At 38.3% G+C, this 27,870-nt stretch overlaps 2 protein-coding genes across 7 annotated transcripts in view; both read right to left on the bottom strand.

Moving 5' to 3' along the window:
• MPP4 (MAGUK p55 scaffold protein 4) overlaps window positions 1-10,173 on the bottom strand; it is a 43,780-nt gene extending 33,607 nt beyond the window's left edge. Inside the window, exons 1-3 of the mRNA XM_082397481.1 lie at window positions 3,846-10,173; window positions 2,878-2,999; window positions 599-676 (exon numbers count right to left, since the gene is read on the bottom strand). Of these exons, the coding sequence (XP_082253607.1) occupies window positions 599-676; window positions 2,878-2,999; window positions 3,846-3,933 (288 nt within the window). The 5' untranslated portion in view covers window positions 3,934-10,173. The remainder of the gene's footprint in view (window positions 1-598; window positions 677-2,877; window positions 3,000-3,845) is intronic.
• A 101-nt stretch (window positions 10,174-10,274) lies between these two features.
• The window catches only part of ALS2 (alsin Rho guanine nucleotide exchange factor ALS2), an 88,907-nt gene continuing 71,311 nt past the window's right edge, over window positions 10,275-27,870 (bottom strand). For 2 of the 6 annotated variants that reach the window (XM_082397291.1, XM_082397290.1), the window contains exons 24-34: window positions 24,621-24,754; window positions 23,552-23,719; window positions 19,917-20,034; window positions 18,826-18,983; window positions 17,062-17,184; window positions 15,994-16,170; window positions 15,237-15,282; window positions 14,961-15,022; window positions 14,232-14,381; window positions 13,895-13,991; window positions 10,275-11,626 (exon numbers count right to left, since the gene is read on the bottom strand). In XM_082397291.1, coding sequence (XP_082253417.1) covers window positions 11,588-11,626; window positions 13,895-13,991; window positions 14,232-14,381; window positions 14,961-15,022; window positions 15,237-15,282; window positions 15,994-16,170; window positions 17,062-17,184; window positions 18,826-18,983; window positions 19,917-20,034; window positions 23,552-23,719; window positions 24,621-24,754 — 1,272 coding nt within the window. In that variant the 3' untranslated portion in view covers window positions 10,275-11,587. The remainder of the gene's footprint in view (window positions 11,627-13,894; window positions 13,992-14,231; window positions 14,382-14,960; window positions 15,023-15,236; window positions 15,283-15,993; window positions 16,171-17,061; window positions 17,185-18,825; window positions 18,984-19,916; window positions 20,035-23,551; window positions 23,720-24,620; window positions 24,755-27,870) is intronic. The other 4 variants (XM_082397288.1, XM_082397286.1, XM_082397289.1 and 1 more) reach the window with 3 other exon arrangements.

The following is a 27,870-nucleotide window of genomic DNA, read 5'->3' on the forward strand; positions in this document are numbered from 1 at the left end:
GACAATGCCGTATATTAGGTGGCACAGCAGAGATGGGGAGGTTCTCGATATATTTTGAAACTAGAGCTGACAGGACTGGGTGTGGGTGTGAGAGAAAGGAAAAGTCAAAGATGATCCCAGAGGTTTCAGCTGGGGTACTGCAAGAACAAAGACGTCCTTAGTGAGATGGAAAAGGCTGGGGTAAGAGCGGCTTTGGGGATGGGATGGCCAGGAGCTCCGTTGGGGACATGTAAAGTTTGAGGTCCATTAGACATCTCAGTAGGATGGGAGGGGGCAGAGGACATCAGAGCCTGCCGTCCAGGAGCCCAGAATAAGGATGTAAATTGGGTATCATTAGCAGGGTTACATCACCCTCTTTCCATGGGGTAATTAGGTCCACGGTTTAGGGAAAAAGAGGGAAATGCACACAAGCTAAGAATGTGTCTTGTTGGTTTTAATTTGGGAAGACAGCAGGCATTCTATTAAAGCTCAATTAGAAACAGTTATCAGATGCATAATCACCAACTGAACTTTTCCATTAGAGCATTTAAACTAGCACTATGAGTAAAATGGTATCACGTTAAAGCTCTACTATTCTCTGGATGAAAAATCACCTCACCTCGTAGGATAACGCCTGGGCATGGGGTGTGGCAGGAATGAGCTTCTTTCCTTTAAATTCCTGGAGGCAGTCATAAACCTGCCGAGGGGCAACGAGGAGAGAATGACATATCGAGGGAAGGCTCGCCCAGGGGAGACTCAGCCTGAGCGATGGTACAAGTGGCTGGGTAGCATGTGTGTTGGCCTTTAATAAGGTGTCTCTAGTTGTCCAAGCGAAATGAACTCAAGACTGGTGGCTCTAACGCTCCAAAGGCTTAATTATTGGCTGCCACTGGAAACTGTTTTTCCCCAAACAATATCATTGATAAAAAGAAACATGAACTTTTACTCTTGTTAAATTAAGTAAGCCTGGGTTTTCCAGGCTTGAGGCCAATAAGGATTTGAAGCCAGAGACCTGTGGGAACTTCCAGGCTGGGTAGCTGTGTAGGGCATGGGTTAGGGGCTCAGGTTCGCCAGGGCATCTGAATGAGAGGCCGGGCACACTATACATGCTTATTTGTACTCTGTGCTCATCTTTTGTTTCCTTTCCTCCCTTAATTCTCCAGTAAAAGTTTGTTTATAAAAATTCCAACTTTGTTGATCCTTAGGAATTGTTTTCCATACCAGGATCTAGGGTTGGGCTGAGAACACCAAGGTCTGACTAGCTCTGCAGTGCAGACCTTAGTCTTATTTTAGAAATCTAGTTTCTCTTACAGTTGGAGAAATGAGGTCCAGGAGGTCAGCTCAGCCCTGCTTTCTCCATCCGGATCTGGGATGGTGGGGCTTCCTTGCTCTACCTCAGTGCCCAAGCTCAAGTTTACCTGGAAGTGATTAAGGCTGGTGGATTGATGCAGGGAGCACAAAGCCTAAGCAGCCTGCCAGTGGTAGCAAAGGCAATGCCTTTAGTGGCATTCATACCCCTGTATTAGCTTCCCAGGAGGAAAAAGTCCCTGGTAGAAATCAAGTAGTTTCCCCCAAAGTTTTATTCAGATATAATTGAGATAGAACATTGTGTAAATTTAACAGGTATGACATGTTGATTTGATACACATATATGTTGCAAAATGATAACCACGATAAGGTTAGTTAACACCGCCATCACTTCACATAATTACCACTTTGTCTGTGTGTCATGATAACGTGTAAGATCTATTCTCTCAGCAAATTTCAATTATGTAATACAATATTGTTAAATATAGTCACCATGCTGTACATTTGCTCCCCAGAACTTATTCATCTTATAACTGGAAATTTGTACCCTTTGACCAACATCTCCCTATTTCCCCTCCCCCTAGTCCCTGGCAACCACTATTCTCTCTGCTTCTATGAGCTCCACCTTTTTAGATTCCACACACAAGCGAGATCACACAATATTTGTCTTTCTCTGACTTATTTCATTTAGCATAATGTCCTGAGGTCCATCCATGCTGTTGCAAAAGGGAGGATTTCCTTCCTTTTTATGGCTGAATAATATTCCATTGGACATCCCACTTCTGAGTATATAGTGATAGTGAAATGAAATCACTACCTAAAAAGATATCTGCACCCCATGTTCATTGAAGCTTTATATTCACAATAACCAAGGCATGGAAAAAAACGCTGTGTCCAACAATGGATGAATGGATTAAGAAATCAGGTGTTTTAAAACGAGTGCTGTGAGGAGTACCTCTTTGCTCATGCTAAGTATGTTGACACTTCTTTCTTATCTTAAAGAATATAATATTAACATGCATCATAAGGCTGACCACATTTCACTTAAGTGAAGGAAACACATCCTCCAAAAAATAACTTCAAAAGGATCTTTCTTAATAGTAATATTTGTTCAGAAGAACAAAATTATAGTCAGATGCTATTGTATAGTGCATGAAATTTTAGCCAAATTTAAAAAAAGAAGAGATCTTCAGAGTAAGAAAAACTTAAGATACCTAAACAGAGCTGTAGACATTTCATGTCCTAATTTATGAAAACAAAGAGGAATGATTGTTTAAAGCATTTTTATTTGTCCTGAGTTGGCCTCAAGGACAAAGGGCTGTAGACAGCTGCTAAGGGTGCTGCCTATGGCCATTTGTGGTGGCCGCTGTGTGACCCCAGGGGCTTCTGGAAGAAAGGGAGTTGGGGGCAGAAAAGAGAGGAGCTGCCATATTCTTTTCCAGCCAAGTAAATTCCTTCCTAAACTAAGAGGTTGTGTAGCTGTCTCTGAACTTTTTCCCAGTTGAAATTTCCTGCCAACTGACAAGCAACACTGTTGGACGAGTAAGTTCTGCTCTCAAGGCTAAGGCTTCTGGGCAATGGAACGCTCACCTTGAGCAGAGCCTGCAGCCACGGGGAGTGAAGGAGGTCATACAGGAGACACACTCCATTCACGTCTCGGCTGTAGAACAGATTCAGCTGTTGTAGCACAAGCCTCAGGATTTGGGAGATACCTACAAACGGGAGAGGGCAGAGATGGGTGGAAAGGCAGGTGTAAATGTGAAGGACAATTCAGACTGCTGGGAGGTGCCAGGGGCTCGTGAGGAGAGGAGAGGACACTGGATTTAAGGCCAAAAAAAATCTGCCTTCTAGCCCTGTTCTATCACTTACTGTGTGAACTTCAGAAAGCCATCCAACTATCCGGAACCTACTTTCCTTGTGGCAAAATTAGAGTATGTTAGCTTCCCCACAGGGTTGTTGCCAACATTAGATGAAATAATAGATCATAGTATAGAAATGGAAGATTTTATGAGAGCAATATTGCTTTCCCCTCCCCAATCTTAACAGCCTCTGGTTTATTCCAAAATTATCTAGTTGTTTTCTGGATCCTCCTTCTCTAATTCAAACATGCAACCATGTGTATTTACCCTTTATGAAAATTCTTATTGAAAAACTCTCCTAATAGGCCTTTAGTACATATCTCAGGATTCCACTATTAAAGGGACTGAACAGAATTTAGTAAATGCTTGGTTGCTTTTACAAGTATTTTCATAGAAATCCTATTTGTTGCAGTGATATTTTGAATGTGAACAAGTTGTGAAGTTCTAAGGCAAAGTGAAACATCGCGGGTAGGAAAAAAAGAGATTCTGAATCTACTGTGTCAATTTCTTTCCTTCCTGCCTTGAAAATCGCTTAGACTTATCACTAATAGATGCAATAGGACACTTCAAACTGTATGACAAATTCCTTATAGGAATCACAAAAAATCTATCAGAATTTCTGCACCTAAATTGGATCAGATATTTAGAGGGATATTAAAAGAACTTTCTGGTCTAGAAAAGGAATCTGGCACCACATACCATTCTCTGGATTGGTCACCGTAGAAAGCTTGTCGTCCTTCTTGTCCTTGCTGTCTGGCAGGTCTGCTCCTTTGTCTGACTGTATCATGCTCCCTTCCCAAGCTTTCAGAAGGAATTCAGAGCTAGGGAGCAGATCAACAAACAGCACACAGCTCACTCAATCACACTGGCCCCGCAGCTCTTAGTACATATATAGACACATATTTTCAACAGCATTTATTGAGCAAGTCAGGCACTGTGCTACATACACACCAGGATCCACGTGGAATAAAACAGTCTTGCCCTGTGGCGTTTCCTCTCTAAATTAACCATCATCAGCTGTGTGAACGAGAAAACTACTATTTCATGAAACATTCCTTCTACTCCCCTTTCTTAAAACAAGTGACAAATAATGTCATGTTTGTTTATTTTTTGCCTAGTTGATTTCACCATCATTCAGAGATCAGAAGAGCCTTCCCTGGCCTGACTCCATTCAGGTGCCCTCTTCCCTCTCATTGCCCGTATAGTTCTTCATGGCACTGATCACAGTTGCAAAAGTTATGCGTTACTGCTGAGGATACTCTTAGGGTTTACTTTATATATTGCTTTAAGTAGGTTTAGTTTCAAGAAACAGAAACCCCAAATAATAGTGGCTTAACAGAGTAGAAGTTTATATCTTGCTTATGGAAAAGTCCAGAGGCAGAGCAGCCCTACTCCATGAAATTCTCAGAGAATAGGCTCCTTCCAGGTCACTGCTTTGCCCCTTTGGGGTGTGGTGGTGTTATTATCTTCCTGTTCCAAGATGGTGGCTGGAGCACCAGCCATCACCTCTACATTTCAGCCAGCAGGATGGGGAATAAGAAAACAAGGGCAAAGGGGACATGCTCACTGCTCTTTGAGAAAGTTTGACAGAAGTTGCCCTACACAATGAGAAATCACCTCAGGCCCTGCAAATTTTCAAATGTCCCACTGAACTTTCATGTTGCTGGAAAAACAACAACAACAACAACAAAAAACACCTTATAATTATCTGACCCCAGAACTCAACTTCTCTTTACATATGAACACAAAGTATTTTTGCACAGTTTTAACATACACTGAATTTTCTGGAATGCTACTACCTTAATTGAGGAATGAATTTACTTCATTTTGCTTGGACTTTATCAAGTTCCCCATTTCAGAAAATCAGGTCATTAATGGTTAAGCTGCTCAAAGTATAACATGTCACTACAACACACTGCCATCAAGCCGTGACTGTACCTCTGTCTGCATTCGAAGCTGCTGCGTCCCTGGTGGGGTCTCTTATAGGTGCAAACATGTGTTACTTCATTATATCTTTTGGTATAGTGATATCCCATATTTACAAATCGAAATTTAGACATCTTATCAACTACATTTGTTTAATTTCTCTTTTTTATTATTACTAGGGCATAATATATATGGATTTTTTTTTTTTTTTGAAGTTTTGTGTGTCTTAGTCTGGGTTCCTCCAGAATCAGACACAGAGCAAGGATTCTAGTGAGGTGATTTGCTTGGAAAGTGATCTAGAACACTAGTAGTGGAGTGAGGTATTAAGGCAGGGCAAGGGAAAAAAGCCAGTAAAAAGTACATCAAGCAAGTAACTGCTCTGGGCCCTGTGGAGCTTCGTCCCATGGAGGAACAAGGGACAAGGGAGTGGGGATATTTATACAGCAACACTGCCAGACATGGGTTGAGGGCTTTCCCCAGAGAGCATTACTTCTGGTCCTTCCAGCCTGCTACATGCGTACTTTCAGATAGAGAGTGTAGGTATAGAATGCACCAAAAGGGATATGGGTAGGGCACCGACAGCATTTGTTACAGGAGAATAATAAAGGATAAATCAGGATTTTTTTAAAAGGAGCATTTCATATTAGTTGTTAAAGACGGGTATGGTTTTTTGAATCTGATACGGTTGAGAACCACTGTCTAGAATCTAGACAGATTGTGGGGTTGAGTCAGGGAGGCTATCTAGAAAAAGACAGATTCTTATGTTGTCTCTAAATTCTATGGCAGTGAGAAGAGCAACACAGAAAGCTGTTATGAAATCTTAGACAACCTTCCCATACATTCTTTTCCCATCGCACTGAAGTATTCTAGTTTGCCAGATTCTGCCTAAACTTGACATCATAAGCTTCTGCCTTGCGCACCACCACCCACACCACCCAGCCCCAAATGAGTCAGTTTACACCCTGCCTTTTTCCTGCATTCCAGTTTCTGAGACTCTATTGAATCATTTAGCACAGCAGTTGCATGTATGACTCATCTTCCTCCCTGGAGGGGAGCACTTCCAAGGTAGGGTTTGAAAAGGGAGATGGAGTGTCTGCCAGACAAAAGCCAGAGCAAACAGGTGAGTCTGACACCAAACCATCATATTCAGGCAACTTCTTAAAATGCTTCTCACAAACCATATGTTCTTGGTGAGGCAGTACGAATTAAACAATGATGCTATGTGTGCATCGTAGGTGGACCACAATTCTTCCGTATTTAATGCCCAGATGACAGTGTGCCCAACCAGGCCTATCCATGCAGCAGGTGGGGGCACTAGAGACTGTACGTTACTGAGATGAAATTGTGAGAGAAATTTACAGACAGACTGGTTTCTATAACGAAGTCTAATTATTAAAGTAACTTCTAATCAATCTATAGCCAACCCAGAGCTACAAGATAACTCATTCATATACTCTACAAGGCTCATTTTGGCTAAAAGTTTCTCAGCCACTGAAGCATAAACAGTAATGTTCATCTCCACAACTTAGCTGAATTCTGAAAACAGTCGTCCTCAGCTTCCTGTGACAAATTTGCTATGAGCTGAATTGTGTTCCCTCCAAATTCAGGTGTTGAAGCCCTAACCCCTCAATGTGATGGTATTTGGAGATGCGGCCTTTGGGAAGTAATTAGGTTTAGATGAGGTCATGATGGTGGGGCCTTCATGATGGCATTCGTGCCCTTATAAGAAGAGACACCATAGAGCTTCTTCTCTTAATCTCTCTGCCACATGAGGACACAGCCAGAAGGAGGCTATCTTCAAGCCAGGAAGAGGGACCTCACCAGAACCCAACCAGGCTGGTACTGTGATCTCAGACTTCCAACCTCCAGAACTGTGAGAAATAAATTTCTGTTGTTTTTAAGCTGCCCAGTCCCTGGTATTGGGCCCAAGGTAAGCCAAAATTTCATAGAAGGAAACCTCGGAAAATGGTTTTCCCTCCTTCCGGGTGGCAAAGAAAACTGTTGCAACTTATCGTCCTCATAGTACTTATGCTTATCCTTCACGATTCCCTTATGCATTCACCTGTTCAGTATCCGGCTCCCGTGTGGGTCAGGTCTGGAGAGCGGACACTTTGCTTGTCTGTTCACTGCTGAATCCTCAGAAGTAAAAGACTGACACCTCCCCAGGGAGCCCAAGGACAGCTGGGACATCAGTCCTGAGACAGGAGCAGCTGGACTCAGGAGGCCTGTGCCTTCCTCTCCTCCTCAGCCTGGTTATATCGACTTCAACCTCCTTCCCCATCAGACTTGGAAATCGGGGCTGACAGATCTTGGAGGCAATCAAATGCAACCTTCATTTTACAGATAAGGAATTTGACACTCAATGGGGTATTCAGTAGATTTCACAAGCAGTAAAATCAAAAGTTTTCCTCTTTTGTTTCCATATTTAGTCCTGAAACATGCTAGTCCCTGGCAAAAGTCTGTGGTGTCCCTTCCTTGCCTGCCTTTTCATGACTGTCAGTTGAGACTTGGCTATTTCTGCTGTCTTGAGAGAGAGAGTTCTTGATTGAGACTGTAAATAATAGTCAACCATATGCAATTCCGAACTGATTAAGTAACACAGGAAGTATGGCCAGTTCTTATCATTAACTAAGAAGCTGCATTAGTGTTACTGATACCTAAGGAATTTCTCCTAAGCGTTACTTGAAAAATCAATATTTCTAGAAGACTGCTAAAAAGCAGTATATATGCACAGAGTGATTCCAATTTGTAAGCATTTTTTATGTTTATGATAGAATATTATACTTAAAAGGTGAGAGTGGTATGACAAAATGGTCAATAATCTCTGGTTTCCAAAAAAAATCAATATTTCTATAAACTTAAAAATATAGTGATTACTATTAAATGCCACACTCCTTACCCGTATTATGCTCATTTTTCAAAACAATGCTTTCTACTAGACAAAGCCTGAAAAAGCACTTGAAAACTTGATGAGAAATGGCCTGTACAAAAATGGCTAGCTTCCTCTGGGTCAAAATGCTATTGATCAGGACTAAGACAAATGCTCAGTTTTACTCAGTCTCCATGGCAACTTATTATTCCATACTTAAGAAATGGTTTCTCACAGCAAAACCTGCTCTTTCGAAATCACAGAATTCTCCATATAATTTGAGATACGATGAAACTAAAGCATTCAAATTTACCCATAATTTTATTTTTAGCTCTTAAAAATTGACAGAAGGGCAGACATTTATAGACCTTTCTGGTAACTCGGGATCATTTGGCAGCGTCTCTTACCTGCAAGACTGCAAACATGCAATGCTGCTCCTATCCAGAGAAAAGCTTCAGCAGAAAATACCAGTGGGCTATTTGGTGCCAAAGTCACCTCACTGTTCTAGATAAGATCTCTGCACATCCTCTTTGATTTAATCCACAGAAGCCTAATCCAGCCTAACCACTAAATTACTCTTAAACCTCCCGTCACAAATCTTCCTAAGGATTCCTTGCACTGAAAAGTCCAATTTATATCATTTCAAACCTTCACTTCAGTATTTTCTGATTGCCAGCACATAGTTAACACCAAAAAAGATATTTTTGTTGACTATTTCAGAATAAGACACCCCAAAATAGACAATAACATTTTTATTTTCATCTAATGAAAAACTGATAACCTGAGAGTAAGCCGATCTTATTAACCTTATTTTCTCACATTATGATGAGGAAACAAGGGAAGACTCTTCAGCCAGTAATAATGAGACTTATAAAAGATCTCCTTCTGGAAGGTCCCCTACCAAGTTACTATTATGAACCTAATAGCCCATTCTCTATCTCAGATGGGAGCCACTTCCTTTTTGAAAATTTTATATTGCAGGGAGGTGTCTGTGGGAAGAACATTTGGAAGTAGAACGAGAGAAAGGGTACAGCTGACAGCAAGGCAAAGGGTAAAGACCAAAAGGCAACTGTTAAAGGTTTATCAGCCCTTTTATCCTAAATTAGACATATGGCATTCCTTTGTTCTCTGTTGTAGATGAAAACACAAGCTGGGAATGTGATACACTTGTGACTGTTTTGAGCACAGTGTATTTTATCAAAAGCACTTAGTTTTATTAAAAATTTTCATTTTCAACTCGCTTTTTACTTTACGAACTTTTAATGCATAACCCAGCTATGAAATGACATCTCTGGCAGCTGTAGTAGGAAAGAGCACTGAAGTTAGACTAGGAAGTTCTGGAGTCCCAACTCTGACAGCGAGCCAATCACCTCCTCTCCTTGTCTGCAAAATCAGTGGAGTTAATACCTTCCCCCACAGGGCTGTGGGCATTCACCATGCATGTGTAAGACCTAGTAGGCTGCTGGCATGAGTGCTAGGTATTTTTATTTGCAGGCATTGGCCTGGTAACTTACAGGTTTTCCCCCCAAGCGAATTAAAATTTTATAGTTTTAATATGCTTTCTGAAAAGTATAAATACAGTATGAAGAGTCAAGTATTGGGACAGCTGCTTCAAGATTCCAATAAAAGGATGAATTATAACATGTTTCTCTTAGAATTGAGATAGCTTACTATCACTTGAGAACTTTTCAGTGGGTTTCACGTTTTTCTCTGTCAATTTCCACAATTACCCCTGTCTCTTCCTCTAAAGGGATCAAAGACATTCAGTAAATTTGCCTTTAGAAGCCAAATGTGGAACTTGTGTGTTTATTCCAAAATCAAAACAATTCCTAATGGAAATGTAAAGTGTTTAACATAAACTAATCTTTAAGAGTTGGTCCCTTTCCAATAATGGGCAGGCACATTCTAGTAAACACTCCTTGAGAAGACATTACAACTGGTATATAATTAACTAATGCCTACCATTTCTAGCCAAAATTTTAAATCCTCCATTTTCCCTTCCTTGAATCTGTTTAGGAGGAAAAAAATTTAACCTGTAACTATCAAAATATGTCTTTTATTCAAAGAAATAATAGTACCATTTCTTTTAAGACCCTTGACCTCAGTTTATTAGGGTCAGAAAGTTAATTTGTTCTTTGTCAGCAAAGGTGCTATAAGTTTATGTTTATTTTAAAGAGAGAGATCTCTAAAACCCCAGTGGGATCTCTGAGGCCATACAAAGAGGCACAGATTACAATGCAGGCAACTCCCCTCCCCCAAAAAACTAAACTTGGACGTCTTTTAAATTTTTAGTTTGCCCTGTGTCATGTCTTTCGCAATCATAAACAACCTCATAAACATGAATGTTTTTTATTATGAAAATTGCTGTTACATTACAGCCAACATTCCAAAACAGTATTTTAATAAACACTTGTCTTGATTATAAAGTAGAGCAGAAACCATGATCCTTTTCCAAAATCGATTAACATCTGCAGATGTTAACACAAAGGAGGAGGAGGACACTCCGTATGCTCACCCTGGTGTGTAGGAGATGAGATGGGGAAGAGCACCTATGTAATCCAAAACAGCTACTAGTGTTACTTGTACGGTATAAACCAAACACTTACAATAGGACATTAAAAAAAAAAAAGTGCAAAACACTAAAAGGTTGAGGTGTCACAACACTTTTGAGATGGGAGAAGCCAAAGCGAGTTTCCTTTTCCTTCCCCTCTGTGAGTTCAGTGCAAGGTACAGGGAAGAACCACAACACTAGGTCAAGGATGGATGCAGTTCTTTGCCTCTGTATTTTCCAGTCTCTAGTTCTGCTCCAAAACACAGCCTGCATGCAAAAGCTCTTCAGGCTCTCATTCACAGGCCCCGGAATACAGCGTTTGCACACAGATGAATGAGGTTCTGCAGCAGCTCAGAGTCAGTGTCTGAATTCCAGTGTATTCACTCTGTAGCATTGTAAGGAATCCAAGAACAAAATTCCTATGTTCTTTCTAGTCGGGAGGCAGAAGACTCCTATTTGGATGTGCTCCAGGTCTGGGGTCAGGGTGTGGTAGAAGTAACTGCACAGAACCTCTCCCATCATGAATACCCTGGTGGGAAAGCTTAGAAAAAGTTAAAACTTCAGTTTAAAAGTTCCTCTTTCCCCTCCCTTAGCAAAGAAGCATGGTGCACACACGACTGCGAGGAATTTTGGAAGGCATAGCGTGGCTACTATAGTTTCAAGTACAATCTGCTCCTTGCAAAGGGGTCTGGGGTAACTGCAGGCAAACCAGAAACTCAAAAATATTCATCAACCTCTTTAATGTAAGAAGCTATACTGAGAATTTTTTCTTACAACTTCATGAGCTGGCATACTCTTTACTGTAGGAAGGGGTATCCTCTTTTTTCCAACAGCAGATGTATGACATTTGGGGAATTTAACACAGGCCAGGGACTGGTCTAATCTGATTTCTACCTCCTTTCCAATCCTCCCTTTAAACTATACAGTCTTTTATTCTGGGCTCAGAGCTCCGATCATTAGCAAGGCTCAGAAATAACAACCAAAATGATACAACGTCCTAATTTCAACACTGTTCTTTTTTGCCACTACAGGAAGACGCCAGATGGTGCTAAAACACTTTGAATAGATAATCCAGTTGTCAAGCTGTTATGCAGCCTAGTTAAGCTTCTCACGCTGGATCTGGTAGTAACATGCCTGAAAAAAAGTTCAAAACCATTTAAAATTTACTTTAAAAGAAATTACATAAATATAACAATGCACATGGGACTAAGAAAGGAAATCCTTGATTAATGCTGATAGCTCAACAACAGCAGTTGCTTCCATTTTCCCGTTTTCTTGCAGTCCCCCTACCCTATCCCATGTCGATTTTGCCAAGTTATAATTAGTAGAAATAAAATTTTGTAAAATTCCCTCTGATTCTAAAACAGACAAAAAATTTTTAACAAGCTGTATAATATTCTTCATTAAGCAGAAATACCTTAATTTGTTAAGCCACTATTGACTGGACATGTAGAATATGCTGATGATCAGTATAAGGTACACAAACAACTACAATCAGAATCACCTAGCATGTCTGATAAACATACAGGTGAAGATTAAGCATCATTCCAGACCTAGTGAGTCAGAATTTCCAGGAATGCATCTTTAAGAAGCATCTCCAAGTGATTCTGAAAGTATCCAGGTTTGAGAGTTCCACTACAAAGAACACTTCATCCAAATAATACACAGTGTATTCCATTCTTTAATTTCTTGGGATAAATCACTAGGAGTAGGACTACTCAAACTCTAGAAACATTTTTGACGTTGTTGATATAAATGTTAATAACAATTGTTTTCTAAAAGGGTGATTTATTCTTTATCAGCAATGTGGGACTAATTCTGATTTCACTATAACCCCACCAGCCCTGGGTATAACTTTATAATATTTTTGCTAATTTAGCAGGGACAAAATGGCACTTTCTTTAAATCTGCAGTGAGGTTGAGCGTTTTCTTTAGGAATTTTTTTTTTAATGAATTAATTAATTTATTTATTTTTGGCTGTGTTGGGTCTTCGTTTTCTGTGCGAGGGCTTTCTCTAGTTGCGGCGAGTGGGGGCCACTCTTCATCGCGGTGGACGGGCCTCACTGTCGCGGCCTCTCTTGTTGCAGAGCACAGGCTCCAGACACGCAGGCTCAGTAGTTGTGGCTCATGGGCCTAGTTGCTCCGCGGCATGTGCGACCTTCCCAGACCAGGGCTCGAACCCGTGTCCCCTGCATTGGCAGGCAAATTCTCAACCACTGCGCCACCAGGGAAGCCCTGAGTGTTTTCTTTTATATAAATATATTAATTCATTTCCTCCTTGGTGATATGTTTAGAGATGATCTTCATATAACATAAATACTAATAATGTAAGTCATTGGTAGCCAATATTTTCCCCAGTTGCCCCCTCTCTTTTCAGTTTATTTATTATAAATGTTAATGATATTTAAGTTGAAAAGTTTAAACAATTAGCCCAAGCCAGAAACCTGATATTAAATTCTAGTTTTTTCTCATTTTAATTTGCCTGTCTTTTCTTCTGTCTCCCTTTTTGTATATTTAAACCTTACTAAGGCATCTGTAATTCTCTACGTGAGTGATTCCACCCTGATGCCACCCTCCCTCCAAAACTGCTAATAAGCTCTTCAAATACTTTGACCATTTATATAATTCTCTTTTCCATTTTTGTTTGATGTTTCCATTTTCATATGTGAAATTTTTATTATAATACTGCCTATATGGGAGCTATCCCTTCCACTAAGGTATTTGTCTATTCCTATGACAGCAACATCCTACCTTAATTATTGTAATTTCATAACACTTCATTAACTGACACAGTGGATCTGTTCGGCCTCTCTTTTTTTCAGAAGTATTTTTGCCATTTTCTATTTGTTATTCTTCCAATAAACTTCACAATGATCGTATCAAATTCCAAGAAAAATCAAGGCAGGGGAACTGAAATGACTTCCAACAATCCCTACAGAGCACCCAGATCAGAGAACCTCATTTGTAAACTACTGGTTACAATAAATGGGAAAGAAAGAAGATGCGATTCATATTCATTACATACCTACTGCCTTCTGTGTTTTACCTTAATTCCATTAAATAGTTCTAATGTTGAATGTTTTTTTGGACACTAAGAATTCTTTCTGTTTCCTTTTTAAAGTTACATTTACATAGATGGTCTACATTTATAAGGATTTGTAACGATTTGAATGATCAATTTACAGGGAAGATTGGGTAATGAATAATTTGCTTTAGTATTTTGAGAATGATTCTACTTTAATATGTTATCATATTTTAAAATATTAACAGTATGTGCTCTAAAGGCACTTAATGTTTGCATTAAGGTTTTATATAAAAGAAAGGTTAATGACAGATTCATAATATGGTAAATGAAGGAGAGATTTTAACATAAAAAAATATTAAATAATAGCTATCCTTTACCTTCAAAGTGGTGAACATTATACCCTGTTCCCCATGCTGAAGATATGGGTCCATCAGATCCTCGATGAGGTGTACTTCAGAGCCTAAATTCCTAATCCTGCCCAACAAGAAAAAGATATAGAGTTATTTCCATTTATATGTACATCCTACTTCTGAATCTATTTGAAAGGAAAAGAAAGAGCAGCTCAACAAAAAGGTAACACCGTTGTGAAAAGGGTTAACAGAAATGGATTGTTTTTCCAGTGGGGGAGCATGTTCCTGTCATCAGCTCAGAAAAGCAAGGGGCAGACTTGTTAAAATAACGTCACTGATATTAAAGTCAGAAGAGATTGGTCACCTGGCCCGTAGCACCACATATAAGAAAACAGGAAACAAATCATCCATGGACCACAAGAAGTCTTCCTGAAGTGATGCCAGGACACTCTGAGAGATCTCTTCAAAAGTCTGCTGGATGACTTTAAGTTTGTCTGATGGGGTAAATGTTGTGCTGTTGTTAAAAAAAAAATTAAAAAATAAAAATAAATGACGAAAAGACATCCTATGGTTTTCTTAATAGAGCCATTTGATACTAATTGTTTGATACAAATATACCCTCTTAGGGCTCACGTGCCTTAAGTTGGATACATCAGGCAAAAGGAGTCACTGGAAGGGATGATCTCTGTAATCCTATGGTCCTTTGAGGAAAGAAGCCTCCAACTATCAATGGTTCACATGAAAGAATTCACTAAGTCATAGATCATCTCCTTTTACCCATGTGGAATCTTATTTTCCTAATACATGCTCTTCTCTGAGTAAGAAGTTTGGTTAATTTCCATTTGGCTAAAGATACGATTATGTAGATAAATTGCTGGGTAGGTTCTCCACCACTTTTGAAAATGCAAGGGCCTTGTAAGCGCAAAAGTTAACCCAAATGTCTCAGAGTCTTTCTGATCTTCAGGCTGAGTTTGACACCATCTTGGGGGTTGGGGGGTGGGGTTAGAGCTTAGGTAAAGATAAGATCTCATCAGTATCTTAATAGACTAACTGCTCCTTTGATTTATGTAATTTTCAACAAATTAGAGATTACCTGATCTGCTGCAGACATTCTACAGCTGAGGCAAAACAAGCATCTTTTGTGGTTGGCAAAACCTGCAAAAAAAGAATTTATAAAGGTCAAAGAGGAAAGCTGTCTTATGCAGCAACAAGAAACATAAATGATACCAATGGCAGAATGCAGGTCTTCAGTGAATAACTCATGCTTGGGTATTATATTACCGAAGTAAAATAGAAACTGTTTTGCTATCTCGAATCCCCGCACACCAAATAAAAGCATATTTGCTGAGGAAACTAAAATCCACTATACCTTTTTACTCTCTCCAAGGATTGACAAGGTCACTGGCCAAAATTTCCTAAAACGAAATCCATACATTGTTAATACAAGTTGTTCCTTATGGTAAATTAGTCCCCATAAAAACAGTTAATGACTAGATTGACTTCCCTGTCCCCATTTAAAGTAACTATTCCACAGTTCCTTCATTTTTACTATTAAACCATTCCACTGAAAAAATTTACTTTCCAATTAAGGCTCATTCATTTTTTTCTGATAGCACAAATATATAATTATTGGGTGCTGGGGTGATCAGTTTTATCCTAACACTTCTAGAAAGTACAATCACTTAGTATTTCCTTGGACTAACAAGAAACAATGTCCTACAACAAAAAAAGGGCACTTCTAAACTTTTAAATGAGAAATTGTAGATGGGGAGGGAGGGAAGAGAAGAGAAAAGAAGGGAAAGAAGAACGCCAAAGATTGAATGCAATTAACTTTCTGAAAATGTGAATATATGTATTTTGCTTTGAAGAACTGCAAAATATCAGGCAGGATAACTCAAATTATTTACTTATATTCAGAAGAATACTCATATTTCAAACTCATGTCTAAAAACTCTCAGAAATAGAGATTTTAAAACATCACTATTTTGCTGAAGACAGATATGCGATAGGTAAATAAACTGCAAATCATATATACAATTAGATATCAAAGTACCAAATTCCCGATAATGCTGTTTGCACACGTTGAGTTAAAACAATTAGGTTCCATTCATAATTACTGTACTGACCTCTGCACTCCGAGGAAGCCCAAAAGAGCAACGTCTGGCTGCTTATTTAGTCGGAGAACACATTCCCAGTAAACATCCTCCTCCCGATCATTATCCAGGGCATAAAGCATGAACAGCGGAGGGTAGAGCCGAGGTAGAAGCACAGGAAGCAGTAACCCAGAACCTGTTACCACGTAACTACAAAATATTGGAGGGAGAGGGAGGAGCATTAACCTTAAAATTGAAAACAGAATCAAACATGGAGCTTTATTTTCTAGAACTTGAAAGTAAAGATGGGAATTTTTGAGTAAGGAAGCAGTTATATTCCTTCTTTTATGTAAGGAGTTAACATGAGAAGTCTACCTATGGCCCCAGAGTTTTGTCTTGGGCCAACTGTGAATTCTTATCATAAACTCAAAATCTAACTGAAAGCCCACTCTGTTTCCATTTTAAGGCTGATTTCTCTGTTGTCCTAGGGCAGAATGATTTACTTCGCTCAGTGGCCTTTGTGCCCAGTCATTTGTAGTTACAGTTTCATGGGGTTTGGCTAACAGAACTTGAGACCTAAAAGGAACCTCAGAGATCACAAAGTCCAGCCATATTATTTTATTTATTTTTTAAAAATTTTTTATATTTTAAATAAATTTATTTATTTATTTATTTTTGGCCGTGTTGGGTCTTCACTGCTGCGCACGGGCTTTCTCTAGTTGCAGCAAGCGGGGGCTACTCTTTGTTGCGGTGCACTGGCTTCTCATTGCAGTGGCTTCCCTTGCTGTGGAGCACAGGCTCTAGGTGCGCGGGCTTCAGTAGTTGTGGCTTGCGGGCTCTAGAGCGCAGGCTCAGTAGTTGTGGCGCACGGACTTAGTTGCTTTGCGGCATGTGGGATCTTCCCGGACCAGGGCTCGAACCTGTGTCCCCTGCATTGGCAGGTGTGGATTCTTAACCACTGTGCCACCAGGGAAGCGCCCAACCGTATCATTTTAAAAAGAAGGAAACAGATCCAGAGAAAACTTTTCCTGGGATTCTTTGCATAAGATCACTTGGTGCCCCCCACCCTTTTCTTCACCATCTCCACGCAGCTCCACTCACCCTGGCTCTGGTGATTCAGATCTGGAATCTGACTTCCCAGTGCAAAAGGATTTTCTTTCAGTTGGCAGAGGAGCAGAGAGAGGAATTGTGGTGCCCTCTTCAGGAAGCTCAGGAAATAAGAACCTAAGGAAGAATAAAGAATATCATTACACAATTACAACTCTAGAGTGGATAAAAAGAGTAAAAACACATTTCCATTATTTAATCTTTTAAGGACCAATAAAACCAAACTTTCTATCAACTAAATAAGTCAGTTTCCTTAGAGTCTTAACTGATGCTTCTTACAGGATAAAATTAAGAATCTAGCTAATGAATAACACCACTAAAAAATCTATTTGTTCTGGTTTTTTCTGTCTAGTTACTAAAGAATGAACAATTCTGATCTATATTATATATGTTTTTCTTACTGGCAAATCTCAGCTGAGGTCAATGTGTATTGACTCTTCAAGAAGAGATCATTGTTTTCAGAATATAAACAATTAAATGTCCAACATTAAGAAAAAATGAAAACTCAATTCATGCAAAAATTTAAAAATTTTTTTAAAAAGCCAAGCTGTTGAAAAACTTTTCCAAATGATTGAGCTGCTAAATTGTTGAGGATTTTTCCCTAGGTGTTGAATTCTCCCTGGATTTTATTTCCCACCTCTTGTATGCAAATGGTAGATTCTAACCATAAACAAGATTATTGTCCTCTTTATTTTTACAGACTTAAACCTTAACTCTTTACAGGCAGTTTGCAATCTTCTGTATTTTTGTAGACTTTTACCATGCCCCTGCCTCGATTTTAGAGTAAACTATAAAGTTCAGGAAACTTAACCTTCATTTCACCCATCTAGCTAATGTCAGAGCTGAAACAATCCTAGCCCAGCGATCTCTTTAGTAGATAACACTGCCCCCTCCAAACTGAAACATTTCCAAATGCATTTATCAGTTTTGAGGCTAAATAATATAAGGAGGTTTTTCTGGGACAAATTCATAAACTTTTGTATAACTATCTCAATACACTATTTACTTGTTGGCTTAAACCCAGTAAAATATCTTGAATTTCGTAAGTTCCAAACTTGCTTGCTGCCTGAAACTCTCCTTTGAAAAGATGCTTGCTTGCTTTCTCACCTTCTTCAAAGTCTCTGCTCAGATATTACCTTATTAGTCATGTCTCCTTGACCTTCCGTTTAAAATAGTAGCATCTCACCTCCAGCTCCATTCTCTTCCCCTCCATCACATGAATCATCATCTCACATATTACATATTCTGTTTACCCTGTCCCCAGTAGAATGGAAGCCCCATGAGAGTGCAGATTTTCTCTCTCTCTCTTTTTTTTGGGGGGGTTGGTTTACTGATAAATTCCTCCAAGGGCCAGAATGGTGGCTAACACATAGATGCACTCAAACATTTGTTGAATAAAGTGAACAAACAGGCTGTTGTCAAGGAATAGGACATAAATACTCAGGGCTAAAACTTCACATTAGACTTTATCTTCTCTGTGGCTAGGCTTTAGAGACATGATTTTGCCTAGAGATTAAATCCAAATAAGACTACTATATTTCATACCAACATTGGTATTAAAAAATTTTATTTTAGCCTTCTATTATCCCCAATGAGTAAGAAAGACATAAAGGAAGTAAGTTACAAGGGCTAACGTCCATCTTTTTTTATAGTTATAGCATAAACACAAAGTAAAAACATGCTTTCATTCTTTAATCTATTGAAGGATCTGCGGCATAAAACCATTTTCTTGATGACTTCAGTGAAAAGATCTCTCACCTCACCAGCTGGAAAATTCGCTTCAGGTAGGACGTAATCTCCTTCACAGCCTCCTGCAGCAGCCGGCGGTTGGCTCCCACACCCACATATGTCATTCTATACACTGCAACCAGTGTCTCCACGAGCCTGCCCAGTGGGTGCAGAGGAGTGTCGCAGGCCTGAGCAGCAAGAGAATCGACGCAGCCAGTCAGTGTGCATTAACAGCAGAAACAATTGATCGATCAAAAAAAGAAACACTTTCATAAATGATGAGCAGTTTTCAAACTGTCAAGAGTCTACCTTTGGACGAGGAAAATTTAAATACTTCAACTTTTCTGAAAGTGTTGAGTCTACCCAAATTATATGGAGTCCCTATTCTTAAAGAATCCTTTTAACATTTTGGGAAGGTAGCTTTGGATATACTGATAAAGAATATTAAAAGAAAGGTTCTAAGGGAATTCCCTGGAGGTCCACTGGTTAGGACTCCACGCTTCCACTGCAGGGGGCACGGGTTCGATCCCTGGTCGGGGAACTAGGATCCCAAATGCTACATGGCACGGCCGAAGGAAAAAAAAAAAAAGAAAGGTTCTAACATACCTTAAACGTCATGAAAAATATATGAAATATTACTTTCCAGAAAACTGAATAATGACAGTTGATTATGCTCTGAAACAATCACTGTTCAGTTCCCTTGATTTCTCCTAATACTCCTTCCTGCACCCCCATGTCAATACATGTCATTCTTTAAATTGTGGGCTGATCTCACAGGGTTTGAGAAGCAAGCAAAGACAGCATAACCATGGGGTGAGGGCAGCATGCTTTATTTATACAATCTCTAGTTTGCTAACGTTACAAACAAAAAGCCATCGTAAACTCTGACCCCAGATGTCCAGAACCCCCTTGAACACTTTACAAAACTTATAAAGTTCTATCACAATAGGTCAATCTTTAGGGAGAAATGTGCTTTTAGTAGTCAGAGAACTAACGAAAGACATACCTCAAAAGCAAAAACAGGATATGAGTAACAATAAACTGTGAGTACATTTGAATGATATATCATGTCAGTTGTATCATTAATTCACAAGACTGGTATGGTTTTGACTCTTGTTTACCTTTATTAAATATTTCTTGATGTCATCATATTTCTCCACAGAGAAGGCACCAACATGCTGAGGAATGAATTCCAAACTCTCTAGTGTCTGAGTCTGTGAACGACTTAATATCTCTGGACTATAAAAAGAGAAAAGAAAGCCTATCATATATTTCAAGAAAGCAAGATAATTGTGAGTGCACGTGAAGCGCCGTCACCAACTCAGGATGAAATGGAGCATCCAGCACAGTGTTCAGCCCAAATGTGTGCATAATTGGTAACTGACCTGCTGTTAGGTTTATGTAACAGTCATTCAAAGTAGCATTTAATGTTACTCCACACCAACCACAATAAATTAATGAAGATGTTGCACCAACAGAAACCATGGTGTTGGAAAATACTACAATGTTAGCTTGAAGAGAAAACTGGCGATAGACTTGTTAGTGATAATAAAAATGGAATAAAGGGGAGAGGGAGAGCTAAGGATTAAGGAAAATAAATCAAATGGCAAAGGCTGAAGTGGAAATGAGCTCAAGAAGTAAGGAGATAATGTGGATGCCACAACAGTGGTGCGGTAAGCACACAATGGGTAAAAGGGAAGCTCTGGATGAAGAGGATAAGATAAAACACATACTAGTCATCAACTGAAATTTTTGGTAATGGCACTCTACAAGACTACAATCAATGAGAAATTAGAAACAGTGCACAATTATCATTATGATACTGGTTTAGATAAACAAATAAGACCTTTGTGGCAGCAAGGTGGTTTTATACAAAAGTTCTTTCATTCTTACTTATTGGAAACACCCAACAAGAGTTAACCAAGGTTAACTGTAGGGCTCAAGTCTCAATGTCTATGCACATGGGCTCTATCAGAGAAGGGTGACCAACTGCATCCCACACAAGGGCAGGTCCACAGCTTTAATCAATCCTGAGAGTTTCCATTTTTTCTACTGATAGAAAGAGTAGGAGGTAAAAATTATAAACTTCATGAATGAAACACTATAATCAATTCCCATTTATCCCAAACACAGGAAAAAACAAAACAAAACCTGCTTCCTATACTGTAGGGATTAGCAAGTTCTTTAGATATGAATGCTAGTCAATGCCTGCAGAAGTGACTGGCCAAGTTAAATAAGGAAATATGAAGAATGGCAGATGGAGAAAAACAAAAGCAGGAAAAAGGAAAAGGAGAAAAGGGAAGAAAATAAGAAAAAAGTAGAAAAAGAGAAATGAAGAGTACGTCTGTAATTTTTCTTTCAGCACTTCAAAATTGTTGTGCGACTTCCTTTTGACCACCAAGGTTTCTGACGACAAATATGCAGCCATTTGAATTGATGTTTTCATATACGTAATGCAAAATTTTTCTCTATCTGCTTTCAAGATTTTTTCCTTCCAATTTGAATGTAACGTGTCTGTACATGGATATTTGGTTTTTTCTAGGATGCCGTTTGTTCAGTTCTTGAATGTGTAGGTTTATGTCTTTCACCAAACTTGGGAACCTTTCAACCACTATTTATTCAAATATTTTTTCAGCCCCACAATCTTTCTCCTTTCCTTCTGGGATTCCAAGGACACAAATATTAGACTCTCAGGTCCTTAGAGCTCTATTCACTTTTTTTTCACGTTCTGTTGTTCATTTTAAATAATTTCTACCAATCTATTTTCACATTTACTGACTCTTCTGCTGTAATCTCTAATCTGCTACTGACCCCACCCAGTGATTTTTAAAATTTTGGTTACTGTATTTTTCAATTCAAAAATTTTGATTTGGTTCATCTTTATATCTTCTATTTCTTTGCTGATACTTTCAATTTTAATACTTGTTTCAAGGATGTTTGCAATTGCTCATTTGAGCATTTTTATAATAGCTGCTTTAAAGTTCTTGTCAGATAATTCCAAAATCTATGGTAGGGGGTTGTTGATGTCTATTGATTGTCTTTCCCCAAATGAGTTGAGGTTTTCATGGTTCTTTGATTGCCATGTAATTTTGGTTTATTTCCTGGACATTTTGAGTATTATGTTACGAGATTTTGGGTCTTGTTTATATCCTAATGGAGAATGTTGCCATCCATAACATAGTAAACATAGTAGAACTGAAACTGTTATCTTTACAAGGACCTGCTTAAAAAGTTGGCCCTTGGCTGGTACCTGGGAACTAAGCTTTCTAAAAGTTCCCTATACTAATATGAAACATTTCCTAACTGATAAGGATATTTTGCTGTCCATAGACTGTACTAACAAAGTCATTTGTGGTGAACATCTGCTTCCTTCTGGGACTATGGAATTTTGGTAGTTGCTAAGCACAAGATGCCTATGTGACTAGTCCCCAGTAAAAATCTGGGGCACTGCATCTCTGATGGGCTTCCCTGAGCAGAAACATTGTATACGTGTGGCTGCACTTTACTGCTCTGGGAGAGAGTGTGCTCTGTGTGACCCCTCACAGAAAGGACAGAGCATGGGAAGCTTGCACATGGCTTCCTCCAGACTCTGCCTGTGTCTTCTTCCCTTATGATTGGGCTGTGGAGCCTTACTGTGTTGCTGTAATAACTCTTAGCTGTGAGTACGACTATATGTTGAGTCTTATGAGTCTGTCTAGTGAATCACTGAACGTGTAGGTGATCTTGGGAATCTCTGAAACAGCTGATACTTTTGTTTCAGCCATCTGTGGGCTGTGGTTCCAATGTTAGCTCACTTCTCAAGGGCTTTGCAGTCCTATCTGGGTCTGTTCTGTGAGTACCACTGAGATGTTAGTCTGGGACCTAGGTGGAAGTCAACTTAGTAGCTGAGTTCTCAAAGTGTTTGGCTGATTCGGATCAAATCCACACATGCAGGTCTGGGGTGAATCCAGGAGTTCATAAACAACTTTACAGGGTTGCTTTCCAGAGCTCCTCTCTTTCCATGACCTCCCCAGCATTTTCTGATTCCCCTTGTAGGTCCTCCAGCCAGAAACTGCCCACTTCCATGAAGTGGTAGGAGGATAGAGAGAGAGGCCAAAGAGCAATGAGGTTTGGCCGGGACTCTTGGACCTGATGATCCATCAAGGGAGAAGAAGGGTCTACTCCTGCAAGAGTGCTGGCTCCTGCACACATCCTGTTTCATGGCTGCTCCAGCTGCAGCCATCACTGCCCCTGCCACAGAAGTGCCTGCAGACTGAGGCATGAGAAAGGGGAGAAGGAGGAGAGAGAGAAAACCCAGTGTACCTCCTCCACTCTTTCTGAGCTTTAGGAAGTCTCTTTTCTGCATCTTGAGCCAGAAACAGAGGGGTTTTTCTGGATCTCTGTCTGTCTGCACCACAGTGCTTGTTTCTAGTTTCAGGTTATACTGGGTTTAGGATGAGGAATATTGAAGTTAAGAAACCCAGTAAACTCACCACTGGTTGGGTGGTACTCTAAATTCAGCTGCTCTTCCCCAAAACACCTGCTGATATTTACTTTTCAGAGTTTCAAATAAATGTCCATGCATTCTGCCTAGGTTTTATAGTTGAGTTCAGTAGCAAATACAAGGAGGTGTGTTTTATCCATCCTTACCCAGAAGTACATAATTGACTTTTAAGTTATATTTAAAAACTAAATGTGGGAAGCCTTGACAACTTACTGGTTTTAAGTTTCGTCTTCCTACCAGGCTCTGCCCTATGCTGGGCAGGCATTCACGCACCTGTCTCTGTGTTGGCGCCGACTGGTAGTCAAGGCCACAGCAATATTGTCCCACGCTTTCCAAACTTCCCCTTGGCCTGGGTTCTCACAGCCGAGCTGATGCCAACATTCATCAAACACTGCTTTCCACTTCTCATCAGCCGGCACTGCCAGGTTTCCAAGCTTCCTGCTAATAAGGTCACGTCAGCCTCTCATTAATCACTTATTTTGTGCAAAAACCCTGAAGAACAGAAACTTTCTAATATACAACTGCAAATATTTCTGTGACAAAAACTGCCTAAACTGATGGTGGTTCCACTGTTTAAAAACTGAATAAAAATTTAAATGGATGGTTTTTAGCTACTTAGTGTTTATTAGATACTAAAGTATATGAATTAAGTAGGAAGCACATCAGAACTGACTCCTTTGCTTTCTACATTTCCACAGAATTGATGTTGCAAAATTGATCCCTGCTAAAATGAGGACTTTCTGTGCCTTGCACATCTCATACTGAGAACTGTGAAATGCATTACATACTGGGTTCTAAAAATACTAAGAATAAACATGGTACAGAAAGTATATGAAGCTCCCATGAAAACAAAGAATCTGAGATGCTATCAAAATACAAAAACAAAGCTAAAGCTGGAAACAATAAAGGGAAATAAACATATGCCAAAAACTTGGAGGAAAAACATCATACACTTAAAAGACTTTGACTTTTCCCAATATATGCAGCGTATTAGTGTATATATAGGATTGACCTTTACTTTTCAAAATCAAGTTGTGCAGGGCTTCCATTTAAAATCTCTCTTTCAATCAACTTGGATACCTGCACCATTAACAGTAAGATTATTCCCACACACAGAACTTTCATCATTTTAAACATTTAAGCTCTACAGCTATAAACTAAGCCAAGAATACAGATTTAGCTATCTATAGCAGTTTCAGTTTACAATTCAAGGTTATACATTGTTTAAAGAAAAAAAGAATTAAAAAACTTGTCCTGCATTTGAAATATTAACCAGCTTTGATAAAAGCAAGACAACTCAAAACATTCAATAATTAATCCATAATTAACACTAGTTACTCACAAAACTTTAGGTCTGTCTTTATCACTCTCATACAGACTAGGCTTAAAGTACGTTCCAGTGATTTTTATCCCAGATCCCCATTCTCCACTAAAATAACCTTCAATGTAGTCTCCATTTGGCAAAGTCAATGTTCCCTAGGTAAAGTCAGAAAAAATGTGGAATTAGAGGAAATATTTTCAATCTTAAAAATCAAGAAAAAAAAGCACTAAATGGTTAACATTTTCATTTTTAACTAGTCCCTAATTCTTTTTAAAAAGGTGTATGTACATGCGTGTGCAAAAAGTATATGAAAACAATCCATGGATTAAAGAAAAATCACAGGAAAAATTGGTAAAATATTTTTACCTGAATGAAATGAATACACAACTTATGTAAATTGATGCGATGCTACTAAAGCAGTACTTAGAGGCAAATTTAAAGCTGTAAACATTTATATTATAAAATAAGGAAGATCTCAAATCAGTAATCTAAAACTCCACCTCACAAAGTTAGAAAAAGCAAACTAAACCCAAAGCAAGGAGATAATAAAAATTAGGGCAAAAATCAATGAGATAGAAAACAGACAAAAATGAATGAAGCCAAAAGTTGCTTCTTTGAAAAGATATACAAACTTGACAAACACTTAATAAGACTGATCAAGAAAAAAAGACAATTAACTAGATCAAGAAAAAAAAAAGAGAAGACATAAAATTACAAAATCAAAAAATGGGACATTACACCAACCTTACAAAAATTATAAAGGTTAGAAGGGAATACTAAGAGAACAACTTTATGCCAATAAATTAGGTAACTTAGATGAAATAGAAAAATTCCTTAAGAGGAACAAATTACCAAAAGTGCCTCAAGAAGAAATGAAAAGTCTGAATAGACTAATTAGAAGTAAGGAAATTAAATTAGAAATTAAAAATCTTCTCACAAATTAATGCTCAGGCCAAGATGATTTCACTGGTGAATTCTCTAAAACATTCGAAGAAGCAATAATAACACTAAGGCTTTACAAATTCTTTCCGAAAATGGAGAAGGAGGGAACCCTTCCCAATTCATTCTATGAGGCCAGTATTACCTCAGTACCAAAGACAAACATCATGAAAAAAGAAAACTATAAACATAAATATAATAAATACCTAATAAATATAAATGTAAAAATCTTCACCAAAATATTAGCATTAATTCTAGCAATATATAAAAAGGATTATATGCCATGACTAGGTATGATTTATCCCAGGAAAACAAGGTTACTTTAACATCAGAAAAGCAGCCAATATAATATGCTGTATTAATAGCATAAAGAACAAAAACCACATAATCATCTCAGTAGACACAGAAAAAGCCCTTTGACATAATCTAAAACCTGTTCATAATAAAAACTCTCAACAAACTAGGAATAGAAAGGAACTATCTCAATCTGATGAATCTATGAAAAACCTTTAGCTACATTATACTTGATGGTGGAAGATTTAATGCTTTTCCCCTAAAACAGGGAAAAAGGCAAGGATGTCCACCCTTACCACTTCTATTCAACATCTACTGGAGAGTCTAGCCAGTGCAGTCAGACAAGAAAAAAAAATCCTTCCAGATGGCAAAAGAAGAAGTAAAACTGTCTTTATTTGCAGACAACATGATCCTGTATGCAAGAAATCCATTAAAAAAATCCTACTAGAATTAATACATGAATTCAGCAAGGTTTCAGGATATAAGAACAAAATACAAAAATCAATTGTATTTTTATATAATAGCAGTGAACAATCCAAAAATAAAATTAAGCAAATAATTCTCTCTATAATAGCATCAAAAAGAATGCTTAGGAATAAATTTAACCAAAGATATGCAAGAGATGCACATTGAAAACCACAAAACATTGCTGATAGAAATTAAAGAAGATCTAAATAAATGGAGAGACATTCCACATTCATGGATTGGAAGATTCAATATTATTAAGATGGTAATTCTTCCCAATGATCTGTAGAGTAGATTTGATCTGTAGAGTAAAAATAATCCCTATAAAAATCTCAGCAGGCTTTACTGCAGATTTTAACAAGCCAGTCCTAAAATTTATATAGAAAGGCAAAGGATCCAGAATAGCCACAATTATTATTAAAAAGAACAAAGTTGGAAAACTTACACTTCCTGATTTCACAACTTACTAGAAATCTATAGTAATCAAGACAGCATGGTACTGGCATAAGGAGAGACATGTAGATCAATGGAATATAATTCAGAGTCCAAAAATAAACACATTTTATAGTGAATTAACTTCAACAAAGGTGTCAAGAAAAGTCAATGGGAAAACTTGCTGAAGCAATTGGATACCCACATGCAAAAAGATCAATTTAGACTTTTAATTCATATCATACACAAATTACCTCAAAATGAATCATAGACATAGAACATAAGAGCTAAAACTATAAAACTTTTCAAAGAAAACACGGAAGAAAATCTTAGTAACCTTGAGTTAGGCAAAGATTTCTTAGATATGAAATCAAAAGCATAATTCATCATAAAGTTTTTTTGATAAATTGGACTTCATTAAAATTAAAAACTTTTGTACTTCAAAAGGCACTATTAAGAAAACAAAAAGACAAGACAGACTACAAGAAAATATTTGTGAACCTTGTATCTGATAAAGAACTTGTATCCAGACTATATAAAGAAATCCTTAAAATTCAATAAGACTATAAACAAGCAAATTCTTAAAATATCAAAATATTTGAATATACATTTCATCAAAGAAGACAGATGAATTGCTAGTAAGTACATGAAGATATGCTCTATAATGAGTCTATTAGTCATTTAGGGAAAGTCAATTAAAACCATATCACTTCACACCCACTAGAATGACAAAGAGGAAAAAAAAAATACTGGCAAAGATGTGAATAAATTAGAATCCTCATACACTGACGATGGGAATGTAAAATGATGCAGCCACTTTGGAAAACAGTTTGGCAGTTTCTTAATATGTTAAACATCAATTTTCCATACAACCCAGCAATTGCACTCCTAGGTATCCACCCAAGAGAAATGAAAACACATGTTCACACAAGAAGTTTTAAATGTAAATGGAACAGAAACAGACTCTCACATACAGAAAACAAACCTGTGGTTACCAAAGGGGAGTGGATGGTATAAGGACAAATTAGGGGTATGGGATTAACAGATACAAACAACTATATATGAAATAGATAAGCAATAAGGATATACTGTATAGCACAAGAAATTATCCCCATTACCTTGTAATAACCTATAATGTAGT

Source organism: Balaenoptera borealis (assembly GCF_965194805.1).
Source record: "Balaenoptera borealis genome assembly, chromosome: 6".
Classification (NCBI taxonomy): Eukaryota; Metazoa; Chordata; class Mammalia; order Artiodactyla; family Balaenopteridae; genus Balaenoptera; species Balaenoptera borealis.